Source organism: Vipera berus (genome assembly GCF_964194415.1).
Source record: "Vipera berus genome assembly, chromosome: 6".
NCBI classification, from domain to species: Eukaryota; Metazoa; Chordata; class Lepidosauria; order Squamata; family Viperidae; genus Vipera; species Vipera berus.
This window is the reverse complement of record NC_138208.1, coordinates 45,307,911-45,334,278: the sequence shown is the minus strand read 5'-3', so window position 1 is coordinate 45,334,278 and position 26,368 is coordinate 45,307,911. Positions and strand designations below refer to the sequence as shown.

General features: G+C 38.9%; 1 protein-coding gene across 7 annotated transcripts in view; it reads right to left on the bottom strand.

Moving 5' to 3' along the window:
• LGR5 (leucine rich repeat containing G protein-coupled receptor 5) overlaps positions 1–26,368 on the bottom strand; it is a 94,201-nt gene that overhangs the window by 45,776 nt on the left and 22,057 nt on the right. For all 7 annotated transcript variants that reach the window (XR_014026760.1, XR_014026761.1, XR_014026762.1 and 4 more), the window contains 2 exons: positions 23,118–23,189; positions 21,735–21,806 (listed from right to left, as the gene is read on the bottom strand). Coding sequence is in view for 1 of the 7 variants with exons in the window: in XM_081330187.1 (XP_081186313.1) it covers positions 21,735–21,806; positions 23,118–23,189 (144 nt within the window). In the remaining 6 variants the exon portion in view is untranslated. The remainder of the gene's footprint in view (positions 1–21,734; positions 21,807–23,117; positions 23,190–26,368) is intronic.

Genomic DNA, 26,368 nt, shown 5'->3' with positions numbered 1-26,368 from the left:
CCTTTGAGGTGAGTTGGGCTAATTTCTACAATTTCCTACTGGCCATCCATTTAACTAACCTGTAAGCATTACTCCGAGTTGCTCTCCAGAGTTTCATTGATTAACAACTGAGTCTTCCTCCTCAGAAATATATATAATGGACAGCCAGCTATACTGGAAAACAGTATGCCTTAGCTGCCAAAGTTGCTGAAAGTCCTCCCTTCTCACAGCTCTGCAATTTAAAACTGTACTTGGACTAGATAACCATTCAAGCAGATAGCTTTCTGCTACAAAGTAGAATGATAAAGAACATGTCACATAGAAACCCCATATATTTCTACCTTTCAAGCACTGTTTTTTAGTTTAATTGCAAGAGCACTCTCCCTCTGATCTAGAGAAGGGTCTGGGTAAACAACTAATCTGTCCAAGGCAGAGCACTGAAAACTTGGGTGTTTTGCTTCAAGTATCGGAGGTAACACAATCTGCTCTGAAACTGAAAGTTGAACCCTGCAAGGGACCGTTTTTGAAGCAATTGTCTTCTACCTATACAAGACATTATTTATTGAGGGGTCCTTGGTCATTACTTATTTAGGATTTATTTATTATCTTTTTATACTACTACTAACAGGAAGACTCTAATGCTATTTTTGATTAACTTTGGACAATTACCGTAGTTTCCGGCGTATAAGACGACTTTTTAACCCATGAAAATCTTCTCAAAAGTCAGGGGTCGTCTTATACGCGGGGTGCTGAAACTTTAGGGACAGGGCTGGCTGAAAAACCTGGAGCGGATCTTCCATTTAGTCTGCGCAGGGAAAGCGGGACCAATTGGAGTAGAAGCTGCAGTCTGTGATTTTTTACAGGCTGGGGTCTGGGCTTCTTTCATTCTAAAGTTGAAGAGCAGCTGTAGGCAGGTGGGGAATGCAAGAGCAACTTGAAAGGCAGGTGGGGAATGCTTAGCCAGAGCAGCAGCTTAGCTCTAAGGACACATTTGACTCAGGAATTGGGCGGGCTGGTTGGAAAACCTGGAGCGGATCTCCCATTTGGTCTTTTTTTTAAAATCCCATTTATATCCCGCCCTTCTCCGAAGACTCAGGGCGGCTTACAATTTAAAGCACAAATCAATGTGCTTAGCAATAGCCTTCATTCTATGTATATGCCTGCTTATTAGAGCTTTCACCCCCCTCCACAAGCAGCATTATTACAAAGTCAGCTTATTGCTCCCAACAATCTGAGTCCTCATTTTACCTACCTCGGAAGGATGGAAGGCTGACTCAACATTGAGCCTGGTGGGATGAGAACCTGCACTAATTGCAGGCAGCTGGTGTTACTTAAGGCTCTGTGCAGGGAAAGCTTTAGAGTGAATTAGGAAAAGTGAAAAAGTGAATTAGGAAAATAGGAAACGGTTGCTGGAATTGGGTATGTGTAGTTTAACGAAGAAAAGGGTGAGGGTTGACATGATAGCAGTGATCCAATATCTCAGGGGCTGCCACAAAGAAGAGGGAGCCAAGCTATTCTCCAAAGCACCTGAAAGCAGGACAAGAAGCAATGGATGGAAACTAGTCAAGGAGAGAAGCAACCTAGAACTAAGGAGAAACTTCCTGACAGTTAGAACAATTAACCAGTGGAACAACCTGCCTCCAGAAGTGGTGAATGCTCCAACACTGGAAGTTTTTAAGAAGAGACTGGACAGCCATTTCTCCGAAATGGTATAGGGTTTCCTGCCTTAGCAGGGGGTTGGACTAGATGACCTCCAAGGTCCCTTCCAACTTATTATTATTATTATTATTATTATTATTATTATTATTATTATTAAAGTTTAATCCACTTGCACTGTTTTATGTTTACATGTTTGATGACAAACAGCCTTATGTTTATAAGTGACAGTTTTTCTACTAAGTACCTGCATGTCATAAGCATTTGAATTAAAATCAAATCTGATGTTTTTTAATTTTTATTTGGTGTGTGTTGGAAGAGGGGTAGTCTTATACGGCGAGTATAGCCCAAACCCTATAATTTAACAGGAAATGTAGGGGGTCGTCTTATACGCCCAGTCGTCTTATACGCTGGAAAATACGGTAATTCATAGAAGAATCAGGAAAGTAAGTTCCCATCAAGATCCTCTACAGCACGGGTGTCAAACCCGATCGTGTCATGTGATGCATTGTGATATATTGTGATGGTTTTTGCCCTTGCCGAGGTGGGCGTGGCCTGTGCGTGGCACATCCAGCCCATGGGCCGCCAGTTTGACACCCCTGCTCTACAGGAATAGGGACATAACTAGAATCCCACAATAACAACCATGACCAAGCTTATGCTTTCAGTAATATTTGTAGAGCAGGTCTAAGAACAATTTTCTTTTTTGGTGCTTTTAAGTCAGTTTTGCTTTTTACAACAAACTGGACAAGTCCCTGCAGTTGTCTCGGCAAGATTTCAGAAGTGGTTTCCCATTGCCTGCTTCTTAGAGATGAGAGTGTGTGACTGGCCCAAGGTTACTCAGCTGTATTTGTTGTGAAGGAAGGACCAGAACAATCTTCCAGTTTTTAGCCTGATGCCTTAATGCTATATCAAACTGTTCTAAGAACATTTACACAAATGCCCCACTGTATTCAAATGAGCTCACTGTTATGTACTGGGCTCTTGAGGAATACCACGTGGGTTGCTGGAGCAGCTAATGGCTCTCCAGCAACCCAGACTACAAGTCTCCTGTGCTCCAGGTGGCAATGGTTGATTCAAACCTATTGGCTGCCGCCTAAGGGCTAGACTATATATTGCGGCTAGTTGCAGCCATTTCCCCAGTACAGTTTCTGCACAAAATAAACTATGAGTTACTTTGTAGGATGGGATCCTGCTTCACTGAATAAAGAGTTGACGTCTACGAGGGAAAGGCAGTGCACGCCAGAGGGAAAAGGCATTCCCCCCCCCCTCTCAAGGTTGGCTAGCAAGCTACGCTAGCGACCTCGTGCTCAGTGGACTCATTCCCTGAGCCTGGAAGCAGGATTCAGAAGAACGCAGGAACCAGCAAGAGAATGCCAAAGGTCGAAAAACTGCGAGAATTCAATGTGAAACACCTGGAGGAATGGCCATCATATTTATCGCAAGTAGAAAACTACCTCAGGGCCAATCAGATCATGGAAGAAGGACAAGGCCGCAACGCTACTCTGCGTGTGCAGCCCAGCAACTTTTGATTTGGCCGAGAACCTTTTAGCGCTGACACCAATTGAAGCGCTCTCCTATGCAGATCTCAAAAAGAAGCTAACCGGGCATTTCCAGCCCAAGATGTCTGAAATGGCTTGGCGGTTCAAGTTTGACCAAAGAGTGCAGCTACCCAGTGAATCAGCTTCGGAATTCATAGCGGGCCTAAGGCAGGCTGCACGCCTATGCAAATTTTCAAATTTAGAAGAGTGACTATGAGACCAGCTCGTCTGCGGCCTATGGGACAGAACGCTTCAGCAGAGACTCTTTGCTAGGCCAAACTTAACATTTTCTGAAGCACAAGACGAGGTGATGGCTGATGAAGCTGCCGGGGGTGCAGTTAAACAGTACAGCCCACCAAATCGACAAAATTTGAAGAAACAGTCCACCGTGAGGATGCCAAACGCACCGAAGAATCTTCTGAGGAAGAAGAACCTGAAATCAACCGACTCCAAAAGCAACCCAACGTGCAACACCGCAAGCAGCAAGAGGACAGTTACAAGGCAGTTCTCTTACTGAGATGTAAGGGGTGCGGCGGCAACCATTTTTGCACCAATTGCAGATTTTGATCAGCCACGTACAGAGCTTGCGGAAGGACAGGCCACATTGCAGTGGTTTGCAGAGCCCGCCAGAGAGACCGACCACCCAAACACCAGTCGGAATAACTGACTAGGAGAGGTACTGGGGCCCAGTTAGTGTGGGGTTTTTCAGAAGCTGCAGAAGCTTATGCCATACTGGGGCTCCACGCCCCCTCAAACTCAAACTTAAGCTCATGGTAGAGCTACAAGGAGTTCCATGTAAGATGGGATTGGACTCTGGCTCTGCAGTCTCAATTATTTCGCAAGACACTTTTAACTTGTGTGTAGGCACAGTAACAATTGGGCCAAACTAAGACCCTCAGATATAATCCTAACGGACTTTCAAAATGCTAACGTTAAAATTAAGGGAGAAGCCACTTTGTTGGTAAAGTTTAAAGGGTTTTGGGGGCACCTGGATGTAATAGTAGTAGGGAGCCAGAGAATGAGTCTCATTGGACTTGATTGGTTTGATGCCTTAGGTATTCAGATTACTGGCATAAACCAGACACAAACTGCAGACCTCGCGTCAGTATGCGAAGAATATGCAGATGTTTTTGATTCAACCCTAGGAACATACACAGGCCCGCCTATCTCTTTTAAGCTAGATCCCAACGTAGCTTAACATAAAATTGATTCCAAAATCGATAAGCTTGTAGAACAGGACATACCTGAATTTCCCTTCCATGCAGGGGACATTGCTGCTGAAACTGCCACAGATAAAATACTTAGTAGAGTGTTGTTATGGGTATACACGGGCTGGTTGGATAAAAGTCCAGGCTCAGAATTTCAGAGCTATTTTGTCAGGAGGCATGAGTTTTCTGCCCCATAAAGTCTGCATTTTATGGGGAAACAGAGTCATAATTCCCACTTCCGTAAGAGACAGGGTTTTACAATCATTACATGAAGGCCATCCAGGCATTGTCAGAATGAAATCTTTAGCTAGAAGCTACCTCTGGTGGCCTGGCCTTGATAAGGCCATTGAGGCTCAAGTTCATGGTTGTTATACATGCCAGCAATCTAGGCCTGAAATGCCACAGGCTCCAGTTCACAGGTGGGAGGAAACGCACAAACCCTGGTCTAGGGTTCACATAGACTACGCTGGGCCCTTTCAGGGACAGCTCTTCCATATAGTAGTGGATAGCCACTCCAAATGGCTGGAAGTAATTCCAGTTCCTAACATGACTACTGCTAAGACCATCCAGGTGCTGAGAAAACTCTTTGCCACACATGGGTTGCCAGATGTCTTAGTTTCAGACAATGGGGCCCAATTCACTGCTGCTGAATTTCAGGCCTTCCTTAGAGCTAATCTCATCAGACATGCAACGTCCGTGCCTTTTCATCCATCTTCTAATGGTCAAGCTGAACGCATGGTGAGGACAATGAAGGAAGCACTCAAGCGCATTGTCACAGGTGACTGGCATCACAGACTGGCAGATTTTTTACCCTGCCAGCATTCTACGCCCTGCATTGCTACGCCCTGCACTGCTACGTTGGGGGAGGCGTTTGATCACTAAACTGGACAGGTTGCATCCAGATAGAGTGGCAGCAGAAGCCTCTCGACCAAAACCCTCGAGGGGGCTGCACATGGGCGATTGGGTTTGGGCCAGGAACTATGGTCATGGGAATCTGTGGGTTCCTGGTCAAATTACCAAGGCATCCGAACCCCTATCTTATGAAGTGGGGTTGAAGGGAGGGCGAGTTGTCAGATGACACATTGATCAGCTCAGGAAATGGTTTCCAGAACGGCCACTAAGTGAGGACTGCATCGTAAGTCCCTCCCAAGGTCCTCAAACTTGCAGCCAAGCCAGTCCTTACATGGACTACCAGGACTTTTCCTTCTTAACTGAGGTGGGGAGCCCTGGAATGCAACATGGATCCCCTGAAGGAGCAAGCCAACCAAACTTCAGCAACCACTGTGCCTACTCTGCCGAACAGTCTGACTCTGGGGTGGGCCAACCTGGTGAGGCCAGCCAAAGCACATCAAATCCCCTTGACTCAGGAGCACAAAGGGACACAAGTCTACCCAGCCCACTGGGTAAGCTGGTAGACCACAAAGTGATGGGAACTCCGAGACGTTCCTCTAGGGCACACAAGACTCCTTCATATCTTGCAGATTACGTTGTAAAATAAAGGGCTATATATTGTTGTAAAACCTGTTGCCACTAAACTACAGAAACTAGTGCTATGGTATAACTGCATAATAGTGCAAATTGTGGAGCCTGTTCATTGAGACGTTGCTTAATCTCATTGTAACCCACATTGTTTTTTCATTATTATTTTTATTATTATCACTTTTACTTTAGTGTGCTTGGATAATGAGTCTTGACAATTGTTGAAACTAATTGGTGTTATTATGGTCTGTTCTAAGAGAGGAGGGGTGTTATGTACTGGGCTCTTGAGGAATACCATGTGGGTTGCTGGAGCAGCTAATGGCTCTCCAACAACCCAGACTACAAGTCTCCTGTGCTACAATTGGCTATCTCCAGGCAGCAATGGTTGATTCAAACCTATTGGCTGCCGCCTAAAGGCTAGACTATATATTGCGGCTAGTTGCAGCCATTTCCCCAGTACAGTTTCTGCACAAAATAAACTATGAGTTACTTTGTACTCAGTTCCGCGTCTTCATTCCTGCACCAAAGAACCCGCTATTTAACACTCACTCTCCTAAATTAGCCAATATTATCTGAATTAGGATCTTAGTTTAGAATTCCTTACACATGATATGAAGTATTTATAGATTTTAAATTGTTTGTCTACAAATCTAAAAAAAGACAGGAAAAAGTTTAGATCTGTATACAATTGTTTTAAATTAATATTCATGATGTTCATCTTTTAAATTTAAAAAAACAGTATATGACAAATATATACTGTACTTCAATAAAAATTTAGGTCCACAACAGAGTTCTCTGGCTGAGTCACTGTAACAACCAGGTCATCTGCGAATGCTCTCAATCTATAATCCTGATCTCTAATTTGTATCCCCTTAATTTTTTCCGAATTCCGTATTTTAATCAATAATATCTCTAATGTTAACACAAATAACAAGGGCGATAACGGACACCCTTGCCTTGTGCCCTTCTCAATATTACATGCTTCTGTCAAACTATTATTAACTATAATTCGGGCAGTTTGTTTTTGATATAATGCCCTGATCGGTTGCACAAAATTTTCCCCAAAATCCATTTTGTCTAAAACTTTCAACAAAAATTGCCAATTCAATTGATCAAAAGCTTTTTCGGCATCTAAAAAAATTAGCGCCGCAGAGATCTGGTTGTTCCTTTCCAAAAACTCTAACACATCAACTATATGCCTCACATTATTTTTCATTTGCCTACCACTAATAAATCCTGTTTGGTCCCCATGAACCACCTGTTGCAGAACCCTCATCAGTCTATTAGCCAAAACCTTAGCAAATATCTTGTAATCTGTATTTAAAAGCGATATCGGTCTGTAATTTTTAACTTGAGTAGCATCTTGGTCTTCCTTTGGAATCAAGGAAATAAAAGCTGTTCTCCAAGACGGTGGCACCTTTCCCCCCCTCTGGATTGTCTGGAACAGTTCCTTTAACGGTTTTATCATCTCTAATTGTAAATTTTTGTAATAGGCCGCAGTCAAACCATCCGTACCTGGTGCTTTATCCACCTTCAGTTCCTTAATTGCTGTAAAAATTTCTTCTTCTGTAATCAATTGATTAATCCCCTCTTTTTGTACTTGCGTAAGAACCGGGATGCTAGCATTCTCCAAATATACATCAATGTCTTTTTCATTAATTTTCTCCTTAGCATATAATTTAGAATAAAAATCCACAAAAGCGTCCTTGATAAGGTCCTGTTGAAACACAACCCTTCCTTTATGCTCAATCTTATCTATATTAGAAGCCCTTTGTTTTTTCCTCAATCTATAAGCTAACCATCTACCTGGTTTATTAGCGTTACAAAAAGTATTATGCCTGGCAAACCGCAGATTGGTTGCCACTTGGTCAGCCATTAATTTATCAAATTGTCCTCTTAACAGTTTAATAGCCTCCTTAGTCTTCACATCCTCTGAGTTCAAAATCAAAGCCTTTTCTTTTTCCTTTATTTCATTCTCCAGTTCTTTCCTCCTAGCTTCCACAGCACGTCTATGTTTATTATTCATATATATCAACACCCCTCTCATGTAGGCCTTGCTAGCATCCCACACCATATCCATAGAGGTACCCTTGTTCATATTGATTTCAAAAAAATCCTTCATCCGCTGTTTGCATTCCTCCACATTTCTCTGACTTCTAAACAAATTCTCATTGACGCGCCACGAGCGCCTATCCCTTTTCTCCTTATCAATCTCTAACCAAACTGGACTATGATCAGAGATAGTTCTTGCGCAAATCTTCACCTTTTTAGTCCTCAAAAAAAATCATTAGTCAACAAAATAAAATCAATCCTCGAAAAAGATTGATGTCTATCAGAATAAAAAGTGTAGTCCTTTTCCTGCAAGTGTCTCTCACGCCAAATATCTCGCAATTCCAAGTCATCCTTCATTTCAAAAAAAGATTTAGGCAGTCTAGCATGACTTGGAATGCGCTTAAAAGCTCCAGCCTTGTCCATCTGTACATCCAAAACACCATTCCAATCCCCCATAAAAATAAAAGATTTATAATCCAACTGGGTAAGCTTTGTGTGAAGTAAACTAAAAAAGTCAGCTTGTTGTTGATTAGGTGCATATAGTCCAACTAAAAGCGTCTTTTTACCTTCTAACAGCAGCTCTATCATAACGTATCTTCCAAGCTTATCTGCTTCAATTAAGTCTGCTGTTAAGGCACTTTTAACATAAACAACCACTCCATTTTTCTTATTCATTGCAGAAGCGACAAATTGCATACCCAACCTTGAATTCGATAAATACTTTTGATCCAAAACTCTAATATGCGTTTCTTGCAAACATATAACATCTATCTTGAATTGTTTTAAATATTGAAAAACTTTCTTCCTCTTCTGTGGTGAATTTAGTCCATTAACGTTCCAAGTTAAAAATTTAGTTGCCATGCATATCCTCCCAAAGCTCTTGGAGCACTGCTTTGACAGGACTATCTTCTTTAGGCCGTGCTCCTCCCACTGCTTGGCTGTAAGTACGTTGTGAAAGTTCCAAAAACTTTTGCTGGTCTTGTTCTTTTATTTTCTTTGCTCGTTTTAAAGCAGCACGCGTTACCCTTTGCTCTCTAGGATCATCCAAAGAAGTTATAGCTTGATCTCCTCCAGCACCGTTTTCCTCTATTTCAACCTCTTGATGTTCTCCTTCTCCAGATCCCTTTGCAGCTTCCAGAAGTGTTAATGGGGTTGCTTTTAAAACGTTATTGTAGAAGTCACGCGCTTGCTTCACAGTAGTCAGCCGATACCTTTTACCTTCATGCATCACCATCAGCCCCTCTGGAATCTCCCATCTGAACCTTATATCTCGTTGCTTGAGCTCTTGCACAAGAAATGTAAAGTCCTTCCTTCTCCTTAAAATCTTTGGAGGAATTTCTTTTAAAACCAAAACTTCTTGATCAGCAATCACAACTTTAGCATCATAGGCAGCTTGTATAACTTCATCTCTAATTTCTCTTTTAGCAAAGTAAACCACCACATCTCTAGGCAACTTTCTCTGTCTAGCAATCCATGAGTTCACACAAAACACTTTATCCATACCTTCTCTTATTTCAGATGCTGACTGATTCAGTAGCACTTCAAGAGCCTCAGAAACCAGCTGCTTTAGATCTTCCTTAGTATTCTCTTTTAAGCCTCTAATTCTAACAGCAAACTGCATCTGGTGATATTGAGCAAGACTTAATTCTCTTTCCATTTTATCTCTTAAATCTTCATTCTCCCGTACTTTTGCTTCTAATATGGCATTCTTTTGGATCAAATCATCCACTTTTTCATCCAAATCTTCCACACATTCCGCCACTTTATGCACTTTGGACAAAATGTCTACCTTCATCACGCTGCACTTCTGTTCCATCCTCTCTTCTATTCTCTCCTCCAGTTTCTCCAATTTCTCCTCCATCTGTGCAAATTTATCACCCATTGATTGATTAATTGATTCCAAAAGTACCTGGGCATGTTTATCCAGAGCATCTCGTAAATCCTTCGGTGTCAATACATCAGGAGGATGCAACGCCTGTAATGATGATTGTTGCACCGGAGAAGATCCACCACTCCGAAGAGTTTTAGGGGGAGGTTTAGTCGCCATCTTTAACTTTCAATTGTGACGCACTTTCACTTAAAGTTTAAAAAGTCCATCAAGCTCGAGAGTAAAATAAAATAATCCTCTTCACCTTTTCCTCTTGTACCGCTCTGCCTGCTCCTTTTAATCCATAGTCCTTTCTTCAGGCAGGGGTGGTCGCAGACGCCTGGCTCTGCTCCAAGAAATCCGGAGCAGAGACGCTGGCCAGCTGGGAGCAACCCAGGCTTCGGGGGAGTTCAATCCTTCAGCCGCCCAAGCTCCAAGCTCAGGCGGCCCCGGAGAACTCAACCCCTACCTGGGGCCTCACCCCCTCCTCTTCTCCCGAGGAGGGGGCTTCAAATTCGCCCAAACAGCTGATCGGCACTGTTTCGGGCGAAAAAACACTCAGCTGAGCCGCGGGCAGCCCGGGAAGGCTGTCTCCGGCGCCGCGCAGCCACCGGAACGTGATGGAGATAATAACACAATATGGGAAGGTTTCTGGATTTAAAGTTAATACACAGAAAACCAAGATTTTGGCCAGAAATATGACAGTTTCGCAAAAGGCTCCCTTAGAAGGACTAACTGGATTTGAGATTGTTAAAAGGGTTAAATATTTGGGGGTGCTTTTGTCGCCCTCTAATACAAAGTTATATAAAAATAATTATGAAAAACTATGGGGGAGAATTCAAAAAGAATTGGAGAGTTGGGAAAAATTGCAATTGTCTTTGTTGGGACGGATTGCAGCAGTGAAAATGAATGTCCTGCCTAAATTTTTATTTTTATTTCAAATGATACCGATTCTTAAGAAAGATTCTAATTTGGAGGAATGGCAGCGAGGTATCAATAAATTTGTGTGGGCAGGGAAAAAGCCACGAGTTAAACTTAAGATTATGCAGGATACTCGTGAGAGAGGTGGGCTTAAAATGCCCAATTTTAAATTATATTATGAAGCTGCTGCATTAGCAGGAATAAATGATTGGATTAATTTGACACAAGAGAGATTATTAAATCTTGAGGGCCATGATTTGTTGTTTGGCTGGCATGCATATTTGTTGTATGATAAGAAGGTAGACAATGTGTTTAGAGTGCATATTTTAAGACAGGCATTGCTGAGAGTCTGGAAGAAGTATAGACATAAGTTAGATTGCAAGATACCACTGTGGGCAATTCCAAAACACGCAATAGAAAATATACATGCTGGTTTCAAACATGATGTGACTACGTACAAGGAGATCCTAAGTTTGGAAAGAAATGTCTGGTGTTTGAAATCATATAGCCTCTTGCGAGAAGAGAAGGTTGTTCAAAACTGGTTTCAATATACTCAGCTACGGGCCAGGTGGAAAGAAGACCAGAAAAATGGTTTTACAATGACTGATGAAAATTTGATAAAGCAAATTAGAAATCAGGGACCCGCACATATTAAACGGATATATCTTGCGTTGATAGAGATTGATTCGGAAACAGAACTTGTTAAGGATTGTATGATAAAATGGGCCCAAAACATCCAGGAAGTTATCACAATGGACACGTGGGAAAAGATTTGGGTGAGGAACGTAAAATTCACACAAGCTCAAAATCTAAGAGAGAACTTTTACAAAATGTTTTATAGATGGCATCTAGATCCTAAAAAGCTTGCAAGTATGTATCCGAATTATCAGCCTAAATGTTGGAGGTGCGGTGATGAAGACGCAACATATTTTCACATATGGTGGACTTGTAAAAAGGTTAAGGCTTTTTGGATAAAAGTCTGGTGGAACATGCAGAAGATTTTTAAACAGAGGATAAAGTTTTGTCCGCAACTTTTTTTGTTGGGAATAATTACAGATGCTACAGTTGTGGACACTAAGTTGATGTTGAATTTTATTACGGCAGCAAGACTTTTGATAGGTCAGTATTTGAAGAAAGAGGAACTGCCGACCATAGATGAGTGGACTTTAAAGGTTTCCGACCTGGCAGAGATGGCGAAGATTTCGGCCTATTTGAAAGATCACTCGCAAGAACGCTATATTATGGAATGGAGAAAATGGATTGAGTTTATCCAGAACAAGTATAGGGTTAAGAAGTTTTATGTAGCATTTGAATAAGTCTTCTTTCTTTTTTTCTTTTTTTCTTTTAGTTTTTTTATATATATTCAATATTACTAAGGTTTGTTTTATCCTATATAGGCTAGAGAGTGATGGATTTTAGAGTTTATAGTTGTTAGTATATGGTTGTTTATGATTGTTTTTTTTTATATACCTTGTATTTAGCTCTGGGAAGTTGGGGGGGAGGGGTGAGGGGGGAGAGGTAGGGGGGAGGGAGAAGGGAGGGGGAGGGGGGGTTTTAAAGGAAAATTGTATGTTAAAACTTTTCAATAAAAAAAAATTAATAAAGTTAACATTTGTTGAAATCTAGCAGTTAATATTCAAAATACCAAGCTAAGAAGTTACAGTAGAATGTATTATAGAATACATAACTCAGTTAAAGAGTTTATAAAGTACTCTTAAAATCTACTGCCACAAAAGTTTCCTATCTGATCTTTTATTTTATTCTTAAGAGCCATTATTCAATTTGTAGATAGTAAAATATATAATTAGTGATTGTGCTTCCTATCATAATGTAAATAAAGCATGCCAATCTCTAACGCATGCAATGGAATCTTAAGTTTTCTTTCAGTTATTTTAGCTGAGTTGATCAAAGTTTTGGCACTTTCAAAACTAAATCCATTAACTCATAAACAATACATTATATGCAATTTATAATACATGGCTAACATCTGGATAGTTTAAAAGCTGTGTTATGCTCCAAAGACAAGCAATTCAAGAATCCAAAAATATTTTATTTTGTTCTATAGATAGCATATAAAAGGGAATATTACATGAAGTCACTTAAAATGCCCATATCATTCAAGAAAAAGTCATGCAATTTAAGGAATGTAATCCAGCATAATATTAATAACATATTGTGCATGTTTTGACCATATATTCTATAGCTTACTAAAATATATCCCTGAACAGTTAGTACAAGATCAGTATTTTAATTATAGATATGAATATTGTATCTAAGTTTAAAATACTGATATATTGTACTACAGCATTGCAATGCTTGTATGGGCCACAATCATGAAAGTAAGACACTATAAAACAGTGAATAATATGTCATAATGGTAATATGTGTTCTCAAAAGAGGAGTTGTTCTTAGCTGATATCTAAGACTTTTGTATTGTCCAAAATAATGTAGTATACAGGTAGTCCTCAAGAAATGACAGGCCTCTTCATGATAGTTCAAAGTTATGACCAACACTCAAAAACTACATACTACTCTATTTCAAAGTGATGTCAGTTTAGTAGCCTTGGGATCATTCACCCTTACAGCAGAACAAAGGGGGGATGCTGCAGTGCCTTCCTGCCTCTTCTCTTCCTCCCACCCTGACGGGACTACAGTGCTCAGGCCTGTTCTCCATGCCTCCTAGAAGCAGCTGCCATTTTCAGGCCCCAACCATTCCTTGCGCACATGGTCACTGCTGTCAGAGCTTTCTGTGCCAATCGGCTGGTCACTGACCGGCTGACCATTGGAAAGCTGCAAACCTCTCCTGCCTCTGGCAAGGTTTTGGGAAGGTGCGCCCTGGCATGAAATGTGGTAGCTTCAGGATAAGCTTCCCAGAACCTTTCCCTTACTTAACCTACCCCTCCCTCCCCCAGAAAGCCACATTTCTTCAATAAACAAAATTTTTAAAAGCTGCAAGAGACAGACTTGTTGATCTTCCCTTCTCCCCCACCCCAATTAGCTGCTAAACTAAATTCTTCACCTTTAATCTCCAATCTCTATCCCTTCCGAAACCTTACTTTGACTTCAGGCTGAAGTGTAGAAGGAAAGAAGACCTTTCTGCAGCTTTTCCTTTGAACTGGGAAAAACAAAAATCATCTCCAAAAATTAGCTGTACTGTAGAAACTTGTGCAACAAAATGGAGGATGCTGGGTCTTTGTAAGCATTAGCTGTCTAACTTCCTGAAGAGCTCAGTTAGCACTTAAAAGCTAGACCAGTGATGGCGAACCTTTTAGAGACCGAGTGCCCAAAGTGCAACACAAAACCCACTTATTTATTGCCGGGTGCCGGGTGGGTGTGGCTGTGGTGGTCATGGCAGATTGGGTGGGTGTGGTCACCTCAATGTTGCTCGTGGAGAGGAACGCCTGAGGGGGGGTGGGCAGGGTTGGGGGAGATCCAGGGGGTCTCTGGCTGGTGGGGCAGTAGGCAGGAGGCTCCTCCTGTGGGGTGAGGTGAGGCAGGGAAGGGGTGCCATTGCCATGGGGCAAGGCAAGGGCTGGGGCGGCACCTGCCTGGTACCATCAGCCCCCCCACACAGAGGCCAGTGAGCACATGGGGGCCGACGGTGTCTGTCAGCAGCCACAGCCTGCTGGCCCCTCAACCAGCATACTCTGGGGCTCCGCAGCCCGCCGCCTGCAGTTCAAAGAAGCTGCCTCTGAGCTGGATGGCCAGCCAACACTGAGGAGGCGATGCAGTGGGTTGTGCCTGGGAAAAGGAGAGCATGCAAAGCCAGGAGGGATGGGAAATCAGCCATGCTGGGATCCATCTGGCCACATGGGGCCTCGGCGAGTTAGCCGGTGGCTGGTTGAAGAGGGACAGTTGCCATCTCCGGGGCATGGCGCACGTACCCACAGAAAGGGCTCTGAGTGCCGCCTCTGGCATGCGTGCCATATGTTTGCCACCACTGAGCTAGACTGTAGATTGTACAGTAGTTTGGAGATGAAGGATTTTTTTCCCCAGTTCAAGGGGGAAAGCTGCAAAAAGGTTTTTTTTCCTTCTTGCTTCCATTCCTCTACTCTACAACCTGGAGTCAAGATGGCTTTTGTGGGGGGAGGGAGGAAGGGGTTAAGCAAGTTTTGGGAAGTTCTTCCTGAAGCTATTGTTTGAGTCATTAAATTTTCTATCTATGTCTGATAAATATTTCTTCCACTTATGAGTAAAAGGTTTTATGCATTTAACTAGATACAAATGAGCAAAACATGTCCTTTCATTTTATAGATGGAAAATTTATTTTAAGTACAATATATCTGAGTTTCTTCTGTTTTGGCTGCAGCAACAGAAAAAAAACACAGTTTATTTATTTCCTCATTTGGTGCAAGCAGAGGCAAGATGTGTCATAACCCCACTAAAGGTTACAGCTATCCCTATGGAACCTGGTGGTATGCCCTAAATTCTATGGCAGTGACCATAATACAAAAGTACCATAATAATTATGGCTCTGTTTTGACAGTATGTTAATACAGTCTGAAGAAGGCTTTTAGATGAAGATGGAGCAGAGCTATGCATGCAGAATTTTATTGTTGCAGTACAGCCCGGGCAGAAGAAAATAATACTGAAAACAATACTAGACATTAAAATTATTTTTATTTTCATTAAGAAATAATATTAAATATACACTGATATCTTCGTGTTCTGCTGAGTTGTACTAAGATTCCTGTAATGTAGTAATATGACACAAATATGAAATGAAAGTAAACTGCAGCATCCTCAGTGATGTTAAAAAAAAGTCAAGATGGCAGTTGTGGCAGTGTGACAGAAACTACTCTACTCCTTTTGTACGTGCATAAATGTTGCACACCAATACTAAAGGTGCTGCTACAACTGGTATGTTGATTTTTGACATGTTTCTTTTGTTTATAAGAACACACATTTATTATTGTTGGAAGAAATTACCAAAATTATGGTCTTAAAACATACAAATTACCTCAAAAGCAAAGAAAGTATGCTTGTTGCTTTAGAATGTTTTTTAAAGCCATGTTTCATTTCAGTTAAAAGACAATAAGCAGACTAGTGAACATGATAACCAATTACAATTCTTTGTAGACTGGGTTGCAGACTGAATGAAAATAAACAGCTTGACAACCATTGCATATACCACATTAAGCAAAATTCTTCTGAGAGAGCATCAGGTGGCTTGGGCTTTTACATGCAAACTGGCCTTATTTGTACTAGATGCAGAATCTATGCAGCTACCGCCCACAATCTGTTAGGACGTGTTACTGGATGACTGCATATTTCCACCATGATAGCATTACAGCAGTCTGAAGCTGGAAAACTCAAGGTATAAAAACAATTTGTTTCATGCTATACAACAAATTAATTTGGAAGTAAATAGTTTCAGGGGAAAAAAGATATATTTACACTAGAAAGAATAATGAGAAAGCTAGGGAGTTCCAGAAAAACATCTACTTCTGTTTCATTGACTATGCTAAAGCCTTTGATTGTGTGGATCATAACAAACTGTGGCAAGTTCTTAAAGAGATGGGAGTACCAGACCATCTTATTTGTCTCTTGAGAAACCTATATGTGGGTCAAGAAGCAACAGTGAGAACTGGACACGGAACCACTGATTGGTTCAAAATTGGGAAAGGAGTCTGGCAAGGCTGTATACTGTCACCCTGCCTATTTAACTTATATGCAGAGCACAACATGAGAAAGGCAGGGCTAGATGAATCAAAAGTTGGAATTAAGATTACCGGGTGAAATATCAACAACCTAAGATATGTAGATGATACCACTCTAATGGCAGAAAGTGAAGAGGAACTAAAGAGCCTCTTGTTGTGGGTGAAGAAGGAGAGTGCAAAAGTTGGCTTGAAACTTAAGATTAAGAAAACCAAGATCATAGCATCCGGCCCTCTCAATTCCTGGCAAATAGATGTGGAAGAAATGGAGGTAGTGACAGAATTTATTTTCCTGGGCTCCAAGATCACCGCAGATGGGGACTGCAGCCAAGAAATTAAAAGACGCTTGCTCCTGGGAAGGAAAGCCATGGCAAATCTAGACAGCACACTAAAAGGCAGAGACATCATCCTGCCAACAAAAATGAGTATAGTCAAGGCTATGGTCTTCCCAGTTGTAATGTATGGCTGTGAAAGTTGGACCATAAGAAAGGCTGAGCGCCAAAGAATTGAGGGCTTTGAACTATGGTGCTGGAGAAGATTCCTGCAAGTCCCTTGGACTGTAAGGCGATCAAACTGGTCAGTCCTAAAGGAGATCAACCCTGACTGCTCTTTAGAAGGCCAGATCCTGAAGTTGAAACTCAAATACTTTGGCCACCTAATGAGAAAGAAGGACTCCCTGGAGAAGAGCCTAATGCTGGGAAAGATTGAGGGCAATAGAAGAAGAGGACGACAGAGAATGAGGTGGCTGGATGGAGTCACTGAAGCAATAGGCGTGAGCTTAAGTGGACTCCAGAAAATGGTAGAGGACAGGAGGGCCTGGAGGAATGTTGTCCAGGGGGTCGTGATGGGTCGGACATGACTTCGCAACTAACAACAAAAGCAAGAAGACATCAGTAAATTCATTTATCACTAAGTTAGAAAAACTGGCTAACAATATTCAGATCAAATTAATACTAATTGTGAAGGTTATTTCTTAAATTTTTTTTTATTTTGTAAATTGATCTAATTACTTTTTATACAACTGCTTTTTCTCCATAGTTTCAAAGTTGAAAATTAAAAAAGAGGAACAAAAGTTTGAATTACTTTTTAAATAGAAAACCAAGACTAGAAGCAGACTATGGAAAGAAAATTACTAGCTATACAGAATAAGAAATAGAATCTGAACAGACCTTTTTCAGACTCATTTACAACAAAATAAATGGTTCTAACTCTTTTGTTGAAGAGGTGCATTTGCCCACTATCTTCTTTCCAATGGATAGTAGCTATTTTGTACATGAATGTATTACTTTATCTACAGCCTGACCACTCTCATTCTCTTTTTATTTTAATACTGTTACCAAATACCAGTGCTTAACTAGGGTCCCCAACTCCTCTGTTTTCTTACTTACTTATTTCCCTTTTCTACCTTTTTGGAAAGATATTTAAACCAAGAATAAAGAACAGTAGTTATTTAGAAATGGAATTGAAGTTTTATGTATCTCTGCCTCAATAAAGGACCCATTGTTTATATGAGCTATCATTACTATAGTCCATTTTCTTCTAGTGGCAAATGTTAGACTTTGACGTTTTCTGTCATAAATAATCAAAATTTCCACTTCATAATTAATAGAATTAAGTTTCATTTTTATTTTAGTATTTTCTTGCGCAATCTTTTCAGATTCAGATAGTACCTTCCTTTAAAAAATTAAATTTGATAATAAAGGCTTGACATCACATATAAACATCCATAACTGTGATTTTTAGCCATCCACAGATTATTTTAAATGTAAAAGTGTTATTTTTAAACTCAGAAACAAAATATTAAAATACTAAAATAATTACACATACTATTCTCAATTTGATGATTTAAAATTATAAAAGCAGGAGTTTTCCAGAAAATGACGTGCTGAGCACCAGGGTGATCTTTTTCTCCTGCCAACAAACAGCTGACTTTACTGCCAAAGCCAGTCCTTTGGCAGCAGGCTCCCCAGATTTGAATGGGAGTAACTGGGACCATAAAAAAGGCTGAGCGCCAAAGAATTGAGGCCTTTGAACTCTGGTGCTGGAGAAGACTCCTGCGAGTTCCTTGGACTGCAAGGCGATCAAACCGGTCAGTCCTAGAGGAGATCAACCCTGACTGCTCTTTAGAAGGCCAGATCCTGAAGCTAAAACTCAAATACTTTGGCCACCTAAATGAGAAGGAAGGACTCACTGGAGAAGAGCCTAATGCTGGGAAAGATTGAGGGCAATAGAAGAAGGGGATGACAGAGAATGAGGTGGCTGGATGGAGTTACTGAAGCAGTAGGCGTGAGCTTGAATGGACTCCAGAAGATGGTAGAGGACAGGAAAGCCTGGAGGAACGTTGTCCATAGGGTTGCGATGGGTCGGATACGACTTCGCAACTAACAACAACAACTAGGATTGACCCAAGTTGATCCTCAGATAACTATGTACTTGCCAGGGAAGAGAAATCTAGATGATTGCAATTCTTGATATGAGCAGTTGGAAGACTGAGTCTCTGTCTTTTCCTGTCACTTTTTTTTTGTGTGCACCTCAGTTTTAAACATCAGCGTTTGAACATTTGTTTGTTTGTTTGTTTGTTTGTTTGCTTTTGACTTACATCTTTAATTCATTGTCTTGTTGAATGCCGATTTATTTTATACCCCTTTGCTGGATATAAAATGTAATTTTTTTCTTTCTTTTTTTACTGTTTTGCTTTGGAATTATGAAGCACTTTTGCTTTTGCTGCATAGACACCAACAGTGCAAAAATTTTCTCCTTGGTAATGAAAATGATTTGATTTGATTTACATTTGAGTCAGATTTCTACTGCAAGGATTTTGTATTTTCCTAGCTTTTAAAAGAACTTTGCCATTTTATTTTTCTTTTGTATGCAACTCTGGTCTTTTTTCTTTTTCTTTCTAAAGAGATTGGAATTTTCCCTTTCTTTTCTATTTACTTCCCATCATGGGAAATATTATTTTAATTTTTACTGTGGTCATTTTGTTTTGGAACATCTACTTTTGTCCTTGAAAGGAATTGCCTATGTTTTGTTGTGAAAGTCAGGCTATAAAAGAAATATGGTTTATATTGAAAATGAAAATAATAAATTAAGTATATTTAACATTACACATTATATACTCTTTACAATGCGCACAAAAAAGAGACGTAAAAAGCTAGAGCCAGATCAATTTAATATAAAAGGTTTGATGATTTAAGAACAATTATAAATCAACCTAAGGATGACATTCAGATACAAGTAACAGCAGCTAAATCAGACTTGCAATTGGGTGGATTGGAAGTTAATTTGTTGCTGATAGTATTGAAGGAGAAGGAGATTTGTTTGAGAACTGCAGGCTTGTTGGAGAAGGCTGAAAGGGGCATGAATTTAAAAAGCTTAGATGGCAGCATGGATGAGTGATGAGCAGGACTTTATTAAGAAAACTGATGGAGACTGTGGAATAGACTTATATTCAGTCAGAAGACAACTGTTAAGAGATGTGGTTCAACTTGTACAAAAACCTTCTGAAAACAACTGCTGCAGGGATATTCACAACAGAGATCTATGACTTTGAGAAATTAGATGCAATTGTTTGGAAAGATCCCAGTTATAATTTTAAAGAAAAGTTTTATTAATCAAAGATATTTGATCCTGGACAGATCAGAAATAATGACTGCAATAGTTTATTGCAGTAGATTAGAAGCCATTGTGGACTTTCTGTGTGTGAAATACAATACTAGATTGTTAATAGAGGGCTTTGAAGTTTTGTATTGTGGTTGGGTTTTTAATTTTTTTTTTACAGTAGGTAGATGGTAGGTCAAATTAGCTGGGCAACTAGAACTGTAGAAGTTAATAGATTGTAGAACTGTTTTGCAAGGGGGAAAATTATTATTGTTGAAATATATTTATTAGTGTTCAACTTGGGCACTTCATGTGTATGTTTTTTTATGGATATTTTTTCTCTTGTTTTGTTTTTGTTTCCCTTTTTTCTATTGAAGTTTGTATTTTAACTTTGTAAATAAAAATAAAATTTATTAAAAGTGTACATGCATAGGCATCTATAGTGGCAACAGGGGGGCACACTACACACACACAGAGTAGTGGTCACTACATTTAAATGAAAGGATTTACCATATTGAAAAAAATTATATCTGTTACAGGTCAAAATATTGAGAAAAATAAATTTTTATTTATTTATTTATTTAATATTTATTTAATTTTACATTATTTAAGTAATAAGCATAGTTCTGGGAGAAAAATATACCCCTTATAGTTCAGATGAAATTTATATTTTTACCATTTCAGATGAAATTTTGTTTATTGAGTTGAATTATTAGCGCTCTAGCTCCAATGTTATATTTTTTGCAATTTCTTGACTCTACAGCTGCAACTGTAAGACTTACAGTAGATTCTCAAAGAAGAAATCCAATTAATACCTCCAACTTTCTATCCCACCCAGTCTTCCTTGTGGCAGAAATGCCACGATTAAGGGAAGTCAAAGAAGAGATATAACAGGATTCTTCTGCAACTGGTGTCTAAACAATTCTCCTACCCTGCCCTATACCTCCCCAGCTCTCTGATCTTTCCTAGATTCGAATGATATTTATTTAAGGTAAAGGTTCCCCCGCACATGCGTGCTAGTCGTTTCTGACTCATCTCCGTTTCAAAGCCGAAGAGCCAGCATTTGTCCAAGGACATCTCCGTGGTCATGTGGCCGGCATGACTAGATGCCAAAGGCGCACAGAACGCTGTTACCTTCCCACCGTAGTGGTCCCTATTTTTCTACTTGCATTTTTACATGCTTTCGAACTGCTAGGTTGGCAGAAGCTGGGATGAGTAACAGGCGCTCACTCTGTTACACGGCACTCGGGATTTGACCCGCCAAACTGCCGACCATCTGGTCCACAAGCTCAGCATCGTAACCCACTGAGCCACCGCAGTATTTAGCCTGCAGTAAAATGGTCTCTTTATAGGTATTGCATTAGGACACAACACCCACATGTATAAAGTGAGGCAGCTGAATAAAGTTATGGAGTCAGAGTGGTTCCGCAAACTGAAGCAGCAAAGCTCTGTCAGTGATAACTCTATTGCTGGACTAAACATAGAACAGATATCTTTCCTTTTGTTGTAATGAGAGGGAACAAAACCAAGGCTAAACAAAAAGCCAGGAAGAAGGTAGAGCATCACAAATATTTCTTTGTGTTTATATATTTCCTGCTATTGTCGGCAGAAAATAGTCAGAATTTCAAGGATCCAAATGTAACTTTTTGCCACCTGAGCACTTTTCAAATATGTCAAATGGAGGCTCCAGTTCTGAAGATAGCTTGAATAATATTATATTTTGGGATTAATTCTAAAAAATACAAGTTGGCATAACAAATATGTGTATACTTACAGAGACTGGAGAGAGTGTAGGTTCTGAAGTGCTTCAGAAGGAACTTGTCTTAAAAGGTTGTTCTGAAGCATTCTACATTAGCACATAGAATAGGAGAACAAAAAAGTTAATTTTGCTGTCTTATGCTAATTAGAACTACAAATATAAATTACATTAATCTTTCCACAGAAAGATCTTGTTAATTACTGCCATCCAAACCTGAATTTTAGATACAATAACTGTTTTTTATATTACACAAGTGTCAATGTTATGTAAACTTTATTCAAGAATTAGAATATTAGAAACCTAGGTTTTAAGTTTCCACTGTCATGAAACTATTTAAAAAATTGCATCTGCTTTATCCTTCAATTTAACTTATCCTACAAAGCTGTAAGATTTTAATTAGGTACCTTTCCATTAGCTGGCTATGCTGGGTATACAACAAGACTGTAATTACTCAACTGGTTTCTCAGCATAGTATTTACCTAGGCTAGAAGGCTGATGGTCAGACAAAGTGATCCATAAAAATATTACCTTGCTGACCAGGGAAACTTGAGGCAGGCTATAATGGCATTTTGCCCAGCTAGAAAACAGAACCTAGTTTTTTTAAATCCAATTTTTATTTTACTCAAAAGATTAAAATAAACACTCCAAAAGAAAACAAAAAAAACCTAGACAAAACCATTGCCTCTTTATTGTTATCCACCCAGAAAATTGAATATTGGTCCCTTCAAAGATCTGCTATGATAGATTTGTGAGATAGATCTGAATGCTGCATTTGATATAGCATTTACCAAGTATCAAATTCATTATATAATGCAATTTATGGGATAATCTTTAGTAATGCAAGATGCTTGTAATTGTTAGGTCTGCATGATTTTTCTTCCCCTATTGTGTTAGTTTAGGTTCATACATAAACTAAATTATGACAATCCTAGGAAAGTGAAAAACATATTCTGTAGCTTTAAGCAAAAATATTTTTTTCTAGATTGATTGCATCTATAAAGAGAAAAAAGATACATCTAAATATTAATAGTAACTATGTTTATAGTAATTAATGTGTTCATTTTTTATTTTCCTCAGCAAAAATGAAACTAGAAATAAAAATGTTTTCATCAGTAGAATTATCAATAGAATTTTCTTTGGGAACTAAAACATATCCTTTGTTAGAAGTTAAAGAAGCATTTATATAAAATCAAATTTTCTCTGACATTGTGCAAAGTTGCTAATGTCATGAGTAAATTGGTTTTGGGAAATTCTTTAAGAAAGTGAAGATATCTTTTATTATAAAGAATTATATCAAAATAAATTATAGTTTTAAATACAATGTGCTTTAATTAGCATAAATTCCCAGATTTTAAAACATAGCCTAAAATGTATAAAACAATACTATAATTTACTTACAATACTTTAAGTCTAAATTGTCCAGCAAATGCTCCTCTGGGGATATATGTCAAGCTATTTCCTGCCAAACGCCTACAGGGTTAAAAGATAAAAGATAAACAGATTTCATCTCATGTGGAATTAATTTGGATGTTAAAATGTTCAAGACAGCAGTGTTGGAACCACCAGAGCGCCAGAAGTAGTTGTTTAAGAGCTCTGTTTTGTCATAATTAATGTTCTGTGCAAAACATCCTGTAACTATACAGTCCATTTACAAGCAGCTGGGCAAATGTAGTTTGCCTCAATAAATCTAGTTTATGTAATTGTTCAATCTGTTCTGCTTCAGTAGCAAATAATTAAACATTCTAGGCTGTCGATGGTTTACTAGATGTATATCATTATGATAACTTTATAGTTCTTCCACAAAACACAAACATAGTCACAGGTAGCACTTTTTCTGAAGTAGAAACTTCACCAGCTTTGAATTAACATAAGCAAATGAGCTGCAACCAATATATAAATATCTCCTATCTAATAGGCAGATAGAGATAAAATTAAAAATAATCTGATTTTAAAACCTCACAATCAGCTCTTGTGTTGTCTTTTTTATGTAAACAACGCTGCTTTGGATTTGGATTGCCATTCATCTTACAGCTGTTCCTTCATAATTCCCTAGTTGTTTCCTTTGCTAGAAAATAGAACTCTGGTTTGCAACCTGCCCCCTTGGCCTGTCTTATTTCCAAATGCCTATTCCTACAGTTGATGTAACATTAATCTAGTTATCTCATTGGCTTATCTATGTCAAAAGGAGAGCCTCTGGGAGGAGACTTCATGGTATCCGTAGCAGAACATCCAGATTCAGCCGTAGTTTCATTCCATACAGCATTAACCTTGTGAACTCTCAAGCATTAACCTTGTGAACTCTCTTCTTCCGTTATATATTCAAGATGGACAGTATTTAATATTTATTTGTTATGTATATGTAGGGGTGTGGGTCTATACATATGTTGTATATAGTATGTTTAGGTGTGTCATGTAAGTGTTTCACTTTGAGAGCGGGCAACTAAATTTCATTTTTGATGTGTGCCTTTGTGCCCACAGTAAAAAAATGACAATAAAGGTTATCTTATATTCTTCATGTCTACTCTTCAGAGCTTTATGCACCCAGAAACATTTTGGATGCACTGGAATTTATGCCAGAATGTTTCCAAATTTATTGGAATAAACTTGATCTCTGCATAACCCTTGAATGGTTAAGTATGATTTCACAATCCAGAGGTTGCCATAGTTGTTATAAGAATAATGGTAAGAGTCTCTAACCTGATGAGTTTTGAGATGGATTCATTTAAAGGCCACATTATCAGGAATGATGGCACAGGATCCCAGCACTTATTAGTTAATTTTGTATAGCTGTCAAATAATATGTATTGTTCACATAATTTTCAAGTATTATGAGAAACATAATGGTTGACTTTCATTCAAATTAAAATGCATTTTGATTGAACTCACAAGTTTCATTGAAGCCATAATTAGCTTTAAACATGCTTTATTAAGTTATAAATGGCGGGGTTCTCACAATCCAAAAAGTCATAAGTAATTCTTTAGAAAACAATGAATTACCGGTATGTAAAACCAAATCACACTGAACTACATCTTTAAAGTTCTCTATTGATTATTCAGTAAATGTACCATATTATACAAATCTTTATTAGATTTATATCCATTTTTTTGTTTCAGAGCTCAATACAGATTACATGGAGATCTCCCTTCATTTGGTTCCAACCTCTCTGTGATATACTGAGATTTTATACTGAACATCCATGCTTTAATTTCTATGTCCCTATGCAACCTTGAATGGATTATTTACAATATAGTCCTATTTATTTGTTGAATTCATTATTATATAGCAAGTATTCAGAATGACTTTTACACTCTCTTGAATAAAATTTCATTAACTTTTTAATGTTTTAAACAATGTCATAGTGCCCTTATTTGCATTATCAAGTCTGACATATTTAGAATGTGCTATTGCCTGCTTGGCTTGGGTCAGACAATATAAGTGCACTTTAACATACAACCAAATATTCTGTACTATATACATTCTTTGTAAACCAGAACAGAAATAATACTACAGAGAAAAATATAGAGTATTTTGAGAATGTGTTGACAAAATCTGGTATCTGCATTAAAACCGCGGTTATATATAAAAATAGACTCGCATTATATGCTGCATATTAATTTAATCATGTTGAAATGAGAATAATTGTTTTTAATTCATGGTAAAGTTTCCCAAGGTCAAAATTGAACTAGCACCTGTTTGATCAAATGACATTAGTTAATTTTAAAAGCTGAGCTCCTTTTTTCTCCCCTATCTGTGCACTGCATCAAAAGAAGGCTTGCCTTCCCCCCCACCTTTTGCACTGCTGGAGTTTGTAGTAATCCATTATTCTGTTGCTGGGAATTCTTACCTGTCCAGGCTATTGAGATCAAGCAAGCCATTCATTTTAAAGCAGTCACTGAAAACACTACAGCAGCCTGGAGCTTTTTATCCCCATTAATCTTTGTCAAAAAGAAGGGAGAAACAGACAGAATGCTTCTCATTTTCACCTCTGCTCTTTTACTGTGGGCTGATGTGCACCAAACAGGACTTACAAAGATCTGAAAAACTCCCAAACAGCCTGGATCAATCCTAGATATATTTTAATGTTGAATTCCTGGAATCTGTCTGCATAGTTTAGAGCTTTTTTCCTTCTCCCACACTCTGCCAAGCAGAATATCATGGTTACAGGACAGCACTTGCCATTACAACCTTATTTCATATGTTATAATTACAGACTGAGATACCTTTAAATGCAATATAAGGAAGATGGCAAGCCAGCTGGAACCAGACTTTTTTCCACAATGATACATTTCTTCCATTTTCAAAGTGGCAGTTTATGAAATCACAATTAAATAAAACGTAATATATTTTTTTAATTTTCAGTATTTATAAACCAGCATTTTTCTTTATTTGGAAATTGTAATCGTCTATTTTACTTAACCTAGTACTTCGCTACAAAATGTTGTATAATATAAAGTTTTTTCTCAGTGATGGTCAAAGAAATGTTAAAAAGAACACAAGTTCTTAATCCCACTTTTTTTTAATGGCATGAAACTTAGTTATATCAACTACATTTTAAGGAACATTTGTCACTTTCTCTGCACAATGGTTGTTATCTGAAACCAGCTGCCAAATAATTCTTTTGGAAAAGGGGAGGAAAGAAAGAATAAAT